General features: G+C 34.7%; 1 protein-coding gene across 2 annotated transcripts in view; it reads left to right on the top strand.

Moving 5' to 3' along the window:
• Positions 1-12,272, top strand: part of DYM (dymeclin) — a 358,107-nt gene that overhangs the window by 135,586 nt on the left and 210,249 nt on the right. For both annotated transcript variants that reach the window (XM_081262969.1, XM_081262968.1), the window contains 2 exons: positions 6,936-7,118; positions 11,324-11,502. In XM_081262969.1, the coding sequence (XP_081119095.1) occupies positions 6,936-7,118; positions 11,324-11,502 (362 nt within the window). The remainder of the gene's footprint in view (positions 1-6,935; positions 7,119-11,323; positions 11,503-12,272) is intronic.

Genomic DNA, 12,272 nt, shown 5'->3' with positions numbered 1-12,272 from the left:
CTCCAGAAACTTTTCTCACACACTCTCCTAATTACTCTTCCCTCTTACCAGTGAAGAATCCACTATCTTGACTTCTAATGTTGTAGATAAGTTTTATCTGGCTGTGAACTTGATATTAATGGAATCATGTGCTATGTATTCTTTTGTGGTTGTCTTTATTTTTTATTTATTTATTTTTATTGATTGTTCAAAACATTACAGAGCTCATGATATATCATCTTTCATACATTAGACTCAATTGGGTTTTGAACTCCCATGTCTTTATTTTTTAAATTTGAGATATTCATCCATATTTTTATGCAAAGTATAGTTTGTTCATTTTTATTGCAATGTATCATTTCGTTTTAAGACTATTTCATGCTTTGTTTATTCTTTGTATTACAATATGCATTTGGTTTGTTTCTAAATTTTGACTATTGTAGTAATAACACTCATACCTATCTTTGTGTTAATCACCAGTGAATTGCTGGGTCCTAGTTTTGCATCATTCAACTTTAATAATTAAAATTATATAGTTTTGCTAATTATTTGCACCAGTTTTATACACTTAATAGATTATGTGAGAGTTCCAGTTGCTCCACATCCATAGCAACACTTTTGGAGAGGAGGAAGATGGAGATAGATTTACTGAAGTATAATTACAAACAGTAAAAACTTATCCTTGTGGAGCTAATAATGTACCTTGTAGTGTATAGTTCTGTTAGTTTTGCCAGAATATTCTTAACACCTTATCAACTTTTGCCTTTTAGTGTATAATACTCAGCAAAATCAAGGGTTCAAATCAAAGGTCTTATGGAAACATGATTAGTTTGTGTTCCCAGTGGGAGAATGGTGCACTAAGATATGCTGCTGTGTTCTTCTCTTGGTACCAGCAATGTATGACACATACATCACATTAGTTTTCAGTGTCAGTAATTCTATTGTGCCAATTATCTTTGTAATGATACTTGATTTTCTTCATATATTATTTGTTAAAAATATTTTGTGAGTTTGGGAGGTATAAAACATTACTTCATAAACACTGGTTGAAAAGCATTAAATTGAGTGATATGTTTCAGGGAATTTGGATATAAAAAATATGTGAAATTCTGCTGGAAAAATGTTAACTTTGTTGATATTCTGTGTCATATGCCTAGATTTGTAACTGAGGGTTGGTTTTCTGTCACAAGTTACTAGTTTATTCCCTCTTATTTCATCTCCTCTAAGTGTATACATTTTCACTGTGTCTATGAACAGCCTTTTAAGTTGATCATTGTGTTCATTTTAGGATGATCATTATTTTGTTGAGATGGTATACTTTTTAAAAAGATGGTTCTGATGCCTAATGCCATGAGCTAAGAGGAAGGCATAGTTTTTGTTTTTTGTGTTTTTTAAATTTTCCTCTTCCCTCCCCCTCTTCCCTACTGGGGCTCAAACCCAGGGCTTTGTGAATGCTTCTCTAGTGTTCTACCATTGAACTATACCCCCAGCTCCAAGAATAATTACCTTTTGCTTTTAAATTGATATTTTTTTTTTGAGAGAGGAGAGAGAGAGAGAGAGAGAGAGAGAGAGAGAGAGAGAATTTTTTAATATTTATTTTTTTTTAGTTATCGGCAGACACAACATCTTTGTTTGTATGTGGTGCTGAGGATCGAACCTGGGCCGCACGCATGCCAGGCGAGCGCACTACCGCTTGAGCCACATCCCCAGCCCCTACTTTTTGCTTTATGTATTACAACAAATAACTGCTGTGGACCTTGAAGAATTTTTCTAAGCAAGAAAAAATAAGAAAAGAAGCGAAAGAAAAATTTTAAAAGGGAGGAAGTGAAATGACATTTTTGTTTGAACTGTGTACGTATAAAAACCCATCAAGCAATGGTCAGTCCTCTTCACAAGTTTCTGAGCAATTTTTTTTTTCTTCATGGATCATTATATTTAGGTAACATCTCCTACCCCTCACCCCAGCAAACATACTGTAGTTCATTTGCTTATTTTTGTTCTGTGTCAGTGTTTCCTTTAGACTTTAAGCTACAGTGGGTAGAGCATGATTATCTTTGGTTCATCAGTTCAAATCCAGTTTCTTGCACTTTGCCCAATCTATAGCAGGTCCTGAATACACCATGAGTTGAATGTATGTATGTCAGTACACAGGAAGTTGGGGTATATTTAGAGATACGGAGTTTCATCTGTGTTTGGAGTATAGGTGATTGGGAAAATGAACTATAGAGAAGTTAAGTGATTGTCAAATATTTTTTTCCATGCAGATTTTCCTAACTAGTGGTAAATTTCTTCTGTATTTTGTCTATATCAGTGCTAAAGTCCTGATTGTGATATTGTGTTACAATTTTTTAAGATGTTACTGTTAGAGGAAATCGGGTAAAGGGTATACAGGATCCCTCTGTATGTGAATCTACAGTTGTATATTTTTTTAATCTGCCCTCCTCGTATTCTACCCAGGCTCTGTACAGTTGTCTTAAAATAAAAAGTTTTTTAAAATTATGGGCAGAAAATTTAAAATATTATTTGTAAAAAAAAAACTCTGAGGAGTAATATTCTGGAATGTTATGATACATAATTGCATTTATGATACATAATTTTCTGCAGGAAAGGTTGGGAAATGCAGCTTACATTGCTGAATCCCAGTGTGTATGTCCTTTATAGAAAGGAGCGCTCTGCCATTGTGTTTATCCTGGAACATGTTTACTAACTTTTTTGGTAAAACTGTCTTCCCTTATTATTTTTCTATACTTGTATAGGAAAAGCCCAGATGTTTTGAGAGATTTTTTTGGATTGTGGTGGCAACTAAAGTTGGTTCTTAGTTGTTAGAACCCTTTCTCCCTGTTGTACTAACTTCCTCAAAGTCAGAGTGGGAGGCTTTCCTTATTTGTATTTTTAGTTGTGGTGTAAAGCCCAACCCCAGCAGGCATTCCTAATCTGTTGACTGAATAGCCTCTTGTAGGTGTGGATTGAAATTTCTCTAGTGGAATTTTCATCCATGGACAATAGGATAGCTGACCTATCATCTTAGTTTTCTCAAGTATGTAGATTGTTATAATATTATATCTTTAAAAATATATGAATATGACCATTTTACCAGATTTTTATAACTATTCTGATAATGTTAGTTATTTTTATATAGTTCTGAAGGAATACTTAGTGTTTTGTAATATATTTGTTTGATGTAAGAAATTAATTTAGCAAGTAGCATGTTTACTAACATGGAAAAATACTAATTTACCTCTGTTTCTTTAAGTCTTAAGGAAATATCATTGATTTTTTGAGTTCCATTAAAAAAATTTTTTTTAGTTGTAGATGGATAGAATTCCTTTATTTGTTTAGTTTTTTATGCTGTGCTAAGGATAGAACCCAGTGCCTCACACATTCTAGGCAAGCACTCTTCCACTGAGCTATAGTCCTAGCCCGAGTTCCATATTTTTTAAATGAGAGATCTCTTTTCCTTGATGATTATAATATTTATTAATGTTTCAGTTTGTCATTCTTGGTATTTTCATCACATTTTGAGTTTTAAGAATACATATCCTTGAGAACTTAAAAAAACAATAGAATCAACACTAGATTTGTTTTTTTAGTTAATTTCAGTACATTTTTGTTTGAGTTAGATCAATTTTATTTCACAACTTATTTGGAATACCCAGGGGATATAATTAAATAACTTTGGGAACCATCCTTAATATAATTTTTGGAACAGAAGAAAATACACTGTAACTTTCGTTTACTTTTCTGGTGGAGTGTCCCCCCTGCCCCCAACAAGAAAGTACAGTTCCACTAAGATTCTTGGGTCATAGATCAGAGGCTTGGATCAACAAAAAGAAATGAACCTTTGGAAGAATTCTGATCCAATATCATGGGCCAGTTTAAACTACACTGTAAGCAATGGCAGGCGGCCTCATTCTCCCTATAAGGAAAGGCAACATTGCAGTTCATTAGAAAAGGAAAGTGTTTTTTTCTTTTCTTTTTTGGTGTGTGTGTAGATAGGGGAGACTCCTCATAAAATGTTAGTTTATCTGACATTACTAAGCAGCTCTCAGTCCTCTTAGAAACAATCAAAAGGGAATGGGGGAAGGAAAGTGAAGTTGTGCTTAAGTAGAGTTAATATTTTGATTTGGGAATTTGTCCAGGGATAGTCAACTCTTGGTTCTCATAGTAATGAAAATGAGCAGTTGCAAAGAGAATACAAAAACAGGAATAAAAAAAAAACCAACTTATTTTATCTTGGAGAGCATTTTATGATTATTTTTGTTGTGGATTGATCTTCCTAATTGTGTTTTTCTTTACTTGTAATCCTGGAACACACAGTGATGGATATAAGGGGCAGACAGTCATGGAACAACCTCTAAGTAGAAGGAAATGACCTAAAAGCTTTTTAAAAAATATTACAGATAAACAACAAACAATTCCCAGTAATTAATACTTGGCTACTGGCTATACTTAAATAATTTTGATTTTCTTATTAAATTTCTTATTTCTTAACTGTTGTGGCCATTGTTTTGACTAAATGGGAATCTGTGATTTGTAGATATCAATTACTGATATTTTTTACTCAGATTTTCTTAATGAAAAGGAGGAAGTACACTACTTAACAGAAACATTTGTATCTTCCTCAATTATCTTAAAATCCTTCCTGCTTTAAAAAAAAAAACAACAAAAATCCTTGCTGAGCCTCAACTCTTCTTGTGTCTCACTGAAGACTTATAGCAAATATGTCATTGGAAATTCCCTTCATATTCTTCTAGGGATCTCTGAAATTTGGTGGGGTAGGGAACTACACTCTTCCCTCATAACAGCTTGAGTTAGTAGTAAACCATTCCAGTGAATGATAGAAAAAGTCTGCTCAAAATTCTGTAAGAAAGGATACATTGATAGGCTTTTTATGAGGTAGTTTAGATTGCATGAATTTAAAAACACACAGTATTAGAAAAGAGCAAATTTTCACACTAAACTGTTTATAGTGTAAAAAAAAAGGGATAAAAAGTATCTGCCTGTGTCAGTTCAGGAGGAATAAAAATTATCAGTTGCTTATTTTGCTATGCAGTTTTTTTGATTACTTTCCAGAAACATTTAATTCCTTTGACAAAGGTGTTTTTCAAAAAATAACATCTGCCCACTGTAGTAAGTAATAAATACAGACATGTAAAATGATTCAAGTAAAATAACAAATCCATTGCCCCTCTTCTAGATAGAATGAGTGTTATATGTGTTGGTGATTTTTGTTTTCCTCCAGAATTATCAGAAGTCCTTCCTCTCCTTCCTTCCCATCTTTTCTCTCTTCTTCTTCTTCCCCTCTTTCCCCTGTTCACTCCCATTGGCTGTATCCCTAGTTCCAAAGTATATTATGTCACATTTTCTGGAGTTGTGCTTGCTATGCAAGTGGTCTACCTCTTGAGCTACTTCCCCAGCCTGAGGATATGCATTTTAAATTTTAATGAAGACTACCAAATTATCCTCTACCAAATCCTGTTTCACTTTGATCTCTTTCTGTTTACAATTTGAACTTTTGCCAATGCTGGGTGGTATAAGTCTTTTGAAAATCTTCTGTTTGCATAAAATTTTCTGTCACATAAATTCTTGTTCGTATTTTGATGGCTAACATACTAAATTTTAGATTCAGTTGGGGGCAGATGTGACTTTTTTTTCAGTACTGTCTTTGTCCACAAACATGTTATGCCTTTACATTAATTTAGATCTCTTATGGCCTTCAGTTTTGGGGTTGCTTTCCCGAAGGTCTTACTTATTTTAGTTTTATTCCTGAATAGTTTATTGTATTTTACTATTATGATTGGAATTAAATATATTCTTTTCTTTCTTTTATAATTTGGGGATTTGAACCCAGGGTCACTTTACCACTGAGCTACATCCCCAGCATCCCGCCTCTCGAATTTCTTAAAATTTTGAGACAGGCCCTCATTACGTTGCTGAGCCTGGTTTGAACTTGCAATCCTCTTGCTTTAGTGTCTTGAGCTGATGAGATTACCAGTGTGTGCCACCACACCTGGCTTGGAAAAATATATTTTCTAATTATTTATCACTATGTATAAAAAGGCTTTGATTTTTATCTTATCGCCATAGAACTGTGTCAAAATATTCTATTAGTTATAATAGTGTGTTAGTATTGCAGTGTCAGTTGATTCTCTTTGATGTTCTAGAGCATCTTTACCCAATATAAATATAAGTCACATTTGTAAATTTCTAGTAGTCTTATTAAAAAATAAAAAGAAACACGTGAAAGTAATTTTAATGATATACATTAACTCATTATATCCAAAATACATGTAAGCAGTGTTACAAAGATAATATAGTAAGATATTTTACATTCTTCTTTTTCTGTATTAAATTGTCAGAATTCATTGTATATTTTATACCCACAGCATATTGCAATTTGAACTATATTTCACATGTTCCATAAATATAAGTGGCCAGGGGGTACTCTATTGGACAGTGCACTCTAAATCGACAATCATAATGTGTGCAAATAGTGAATATTTTTTTTCCCTAACTTTTAAGAAGTCTTTTTTCCTTACCTTAATCTTGCTTGGAGTACCAGTAGTACAATGCTGATGCTGATGGTATTAATGGGACTAGTTCATGTGTTTATAGATTTGAGCACTGTGAATTATTGGTATCAAGTTGTACATGGAATTTTCTCATAATTATGCATATGCTTTCTTATGTAAAGAAGAATTTAGATAATTGTTAATTATCAATAATTAAGATAATTCTTAAATAATTATCTTTAACAGTTATCTATGTAGAGTTATGGAATTAGGAACTGATAGTCTTTAAAACATTTGAACAATAGAATTTTCAAATTATGAACTTGTTTTGCTCCTATAATAAAAAAGGTGTTATTTCAAATTTTAAACATTAAAAAGTGTAGAATATTGTGCAGAAATGCATAAATTATTGATGACAGCAATCCAATGTGTTTTCTTCTCAAGCTGGACTCTGGACTGTGTTCACACTAGGAGGTGTGGGCAGCAAAGCGGCTGCCTCTCCAGAGCTTTCTTCCCCTCTGGCCAACCAGAGTCTCCTGCTTCTGCTGGTGCTGGCTAACCTGACAGATGCTCCAGATGCACCCAATCCCTACAGACAGGCCATTATGTCCTTTAAGAACACACAAGGTTTGTAATGTTTTTTTCTCTGAATATTCTTTCTAATGAGATTGTTGTTCACACCATATTGTTTATTGTCTTATAGATTTGGAGATGTATCAGTTTGTTATTTTCATATTGGCTAAAAATGAGAAAAACTTAGATTTTCCTGTCAATATTCTCAGGAAGGTCAAATAAATCTTAGAAGAGTGCTATGATCCTTTATATTCCTTTAAGTTTATATTTCAGAGATAACCAAACTAGCTTGTGTTTAATTTGGCCAGCTTGTCCTCCTATTAGGGATACAGAATAATAACCTATGAAACCCAAATGGTAGGTTATCTTAAATTTTCATTTAAAGTCTATTCTAGTTAGAGTTTTATAGAACTAAAAATTAGATCAGAAATCAGCAAATATTAAGGAGCAGTAGCTTCACAAGGTCATCTGGTCTTTTCCTCTTAACTCTGCCATTGCAATTGAAAAGCAACCATAGATAACACAAGAAGGAACGAACTTGGCCACGTACCAGAAAATCTTTATTTCCAAAACAGATGGTGGGCTGTACTTTATTAACCCCTAAATTAGAACATGAACAGATAGATACATTTTAAAATAGTAATCTCCTAACAAAAGGTAACATTCTACAATTCTATAGTAGCTATATTATCAAGATGTATGCAATAGATATAGAAAATATGGTACATATACACAGTGGAGTTCTACTCAGCCATAAAGAAGAATAAAATTATGTAATTTGCTGGTAAATGGGTGGAACTGGAGAACATCATCCTAAGTAAAGTAAGCCAGAGGCAGAAAACCAGGGTGGAATGTTCTCCTTCCTATGCAGATACTAGAGAGGAAAAGGAGGTAGAAAAGGAGGGGATTGATCTCTTGAAAACAGAAGAGAGAGCAGTATAGTAGAAGCAAGGGACTAATCGGGAGGGAGGAGGAGAGGGAAACGGGAAGAACTGGAGAATAAAGTTGACCAAATTATGTTATATGTATGCATAAATATATCACAGTGCATTCCAATTTTTTATATAGCTATCATGTACCAATAAATAAGTAAATAGATGGAAGGAAGATAACAGAGTAGAGGAAGGGAATCAGAAGGGAGGAAGAGAAGGAGGGTGACAGCACTGGGGATTGAAATGGAGAAAACTGTTATATGCATTTATGAATATGTCAAAATGAACCCCAATAATAACGTATAAATGTAATTTCCTAAAACAGAGATTCACCCAACATTCATGTATTTAAGTTGTGCAAAATGTACATACATTGGGTAGGAACATTAAGGCTTCTGAGGCTCTGTGCTATGTCTTTCCAGACTATTCTAACATACATTTTTAATAGTCAGTGGATTAGTGTATCAATTAGTTGTATCTTTGCCAATTCTGGTATTATTTGCAGAGTATCTTAGCCCATTTGTGCTGCTGTAATTAAATACCTGAGACTGGGTAATTTATAAAGGACAGAAATTTATTCTCACAGTTTTGGGAAGATCAAAGTCTCCAAAGGTTTAGGTTTGTTGAGGAACTGAAAACTGCTTCTAAGATGGTACTATGGATACTGTGTTCTCACATGGCAGAAGAGATGGAAGGACTTAAAGAAGCCAACTGGCTGCGTGGAATCTCTTTTATGAGAGCTTTAATCCCATTCACAAGGGAGGAGCATTTAAGACCTAACCACCTCCTATAGGGCTCCCCTCTTAACACAATTGCTTTGGAGTCTAAGCTTCAACACTAAAATTCACGCCAGTAACACAGCGCAATAGGGACTCAATAATAGTTTGATGAACAAATAATGAAACTCATACATCTGGTAGTACTTTTCTGTTCCATTACTACACTCTTCTTCCTGGTGACAATGTGACTTAATGGTTAAGTAAACAAATTTTGGAGCCAAACAGACCTGGGTTCACACCTCACCTTGGTCACTTTAGAATGTGACCAAGTATCAAATGACCTTTGATATTTCACATAATTAGTACACCTCAATGATTTTGTCTATGAAATGAAGATGATGCCACCTAATAGCATTTATGTAAATACTAAGAAAAATAAAATTTTAAAATGATCAGTTCAGATTTTACCACATAGATAATAATCTATTATTTTAAATATGGAAAAGCCAGGGCACCATGTAGTAGAATGAACACATTTATAGATGCCTTCCTTTCCTGTCCATGGTTTCTACTGCTGTAACTGTGGCTGCTCTGGCCAAATATTAGTAAGCATTTTGGTTTGAACTTTGCTTGAGATAGTCATTTTTTGGGAGACCATGTAGTACAGAGATTAAAAAATTGGCTTTATGGGTTTTTTTTTCTTTTTTATTTCAATACCATTGCCCTTAATTGTAAAGCAGGGGTTATTATCTCTACTTCACATGATTTTTGTAAGAATTAACTGGGGTTTTACCATAGCACAGACTTACCACATTATTCCTGTTGTTATAGGAACCGATGTAATTATGAGGTTCATCTGGTTTTTACTCAAGGCTGACCCGAGAAAAGCTACTTATTCTCTCCAAGTCTCCATTTCATCCTTTGTCCAGCTGGTCAGATAACGACATGGCTGTTGTTCACGTTTAGTAGGGGCTAGCAGGGGCTAGCAGGCAGAAAGCCGGCTGTGTGTTGGCTGGTAGCCCTTGCTACTGACGCTGTGGAGGCACTCAGTACCGTCAGCTGTGCTACAGCTCAGTGAACACGCTGCTCTGCTTCCACTTTAAAGAGGTTCAGAGTGTCCAGAGTCTTTTCCAGTGAGTCTTCTGTAATATTTGCATACTTACAGTAGAAGACAAACTTCTTTTTGCCATCCTTTGCAAGAATTCAGTCACACAAAGGCATTATTTTTATAAGTGTCAAAATGATAGTGTTAAGATTGAAAAAATAATCTATTATTTTAAATGTGGAAAAGCCAGGGCACCATGTAGTAGAAGTGAAGGCATTTATAGATGCCTTCCTCTCACAAACACAAAGTGTAGGAAGGAGAATCAGAGGTACAGGGCCACCAGGGTTTTTGGTGTTCAGACATAACTCTTTTCCACAAGAGCATGGCTTTCAGGAATGGTAAATGTTTTGCTTTATTGGTGGCAACTTTACTGTGTGTGTGTGTGTGTGTGTGTGTGTGTGTGTGTGTGTGTGTGTAATTGTAGTTGGACACAGTATCTTTACTTTTTTTTTTACATGGTGCTGAGGATCAAACCCAGCACTTCGCATGTGCTAGGTGAGAGCTCTACCACAACCCTAGCCCCTGCTTTCATGTTTTTAAGAGACTTTTGGTGCTTATTTTCAGCACACATGAAAGTGTCAGCTCTTTGTAGTGTCACATTCCCTTGTTTTATCTCAGGAGATTATGACTTTCTGTTGAACCTATCTTTATCTCCTAAATCTAACCTTCCTTCAGTTTCTACACAAATCCTGTGAACTATAGAAAAAGGGCCATGTCTGTTTTAGAATATGAAGAATTTTCCCAGAGTAGACTATGATTTATGCTTTTTATCATTCCAGTGACCATTCTTTAAAAAAGAAGAAGAAGAAATTTCTTAGCAGTTATGGTCAATTAGCTTTGTTCTCTTTTAAACAAAATGTTATAGAAATTTTCTAGTAGTTGTCTTAAGCTTGGTATGTTCTGTACATTAGAGAAACTAATGTTGAATGTGTTTTGATTTGGGTATTATTTTAAAACTTGCTAAATTATATGTTGTTTTTCTATCCATATTTAGAAATGGGTTAATAACATTAGTGAATACTTCAGCCATGATTTATTTGTTTGCAGTAAATGAACTTAGCTTCAAGGCAGGTTTTTTGTAAACCCTATCTTATAAGAAGATTTCCTTTTTATATAGAAGCTGTATTATTTGTTTTTTAGATATTTTTATTTAGTATTGGTGCTTTTGTTTTGACGTCAAGGGATCTCAGTATCTTGGTTAAATGGTATTTATGGAAGGACCTTTTGCCCCATGGCACTGTTTAAACTCATGTTCTTAGCTGATTTAGTTCAGTTCTATTTATGGTAACAAAATAACAAAGTCAAACTATGTAACTTATTTTAGTAAAGTTTAAAATATAATTTGAAATTTTGGCTCTGAAATGTAGGGATTTTACTTAAATCTAAGAGAAATTGATTTGTATGCATTTTTTTCACAGTGCTTTTATTGTTTGTACAAAAAACATGGTCCAGAAAATACTCATGCACCGTTTTTTTAAAATCTGCTTGTTTTTTGTATTCTAGATAGCAGCCCTTTCCCCTCATCAATTCCACATGCCTTCCAGATTAACTTTAACAGTTTGTACACAGCCCTATGTGAACAGCAAACATCTGATCAAGCAACGCTCCTCTTGTACACACTGCTCCATCAGAATAGTAATGTCAGAACATACATGCTGGCTCGCACAGATATGGAAAATCTTGTAAGTATCATGATAAACCTCCCACATTTTGTGTATTTTATAATATTTTGAAGAATAATTTCTTTTCCCAAGAGGGTAAATATATTTGCCTGGTTGCCTCACAGATTGATGGTTAAGAAGTTGATAGGGAAAATATCACTAGGCACAGGCAAAGGCCTGCATTGCTTCGGTGTGTGAGACTCCTCTCATAGCAGTGGCCTCACAGAGCTGAGCACAGCAGCATCCTCAGCTGGTGCCAGGCTTCCCAGTTCTTGGGGCCTTTAGCAGACACTCATTGCTCAGGATTCAGCCCGATTAAAGTCTTCTAAGAAGCACCCTCTGCAATTCTCAAGATTTTTATTTCTTCTTGGTCCCTTCCAGCTGCTAGCTGCCTGCCCACCATGTTAGTGTAATTGGTCACAGTTGCAGCATCTTCCTGAGGAGAATGGCTGAAAGGAAATGTGATAGTGTCCTATCCTCATGAAGGCTTGGACTCTAGCTCTGTCTGAACACAGTTCCTGGCCTGTTATAGTTAGTTATTTTAAGGTCCCTTACTGAACGTCTCCCAACTCAAGATACTTTACCATTGAGCCACATCCCTTGGTCCTTTTTAAAACATTTTTATTTTGAAACAGGATTTCATTAAGTTGTCCAGGCTGACCTCAAAATTGCAATCCTCCTGCTTCAGCCTCCATAGTTGCTGGGATTACAGACTTGCACCACTGAACTCAGCTAGACATCTCTTTAATGAACAGTGTTTTTTCATTATGTGAGTGAAATTGGTTCCACAA

This window comes from Spermophilus citellus (assembly GCF_964194105.1).
Source record: "Spermophilus citellus genome assembly, chromosome: 12".
Taxonomy (NCBI): Eukaryota; Metazoa; Chordata; class Mammalia; order Rodentia; family Sciuridae; genus Spermophilus; species Spermophilus citellus.
Note: the sequence above shows the minus strand (reverse complement) of the source record. Positions and strands in the feature narration are given on the sequence as shown.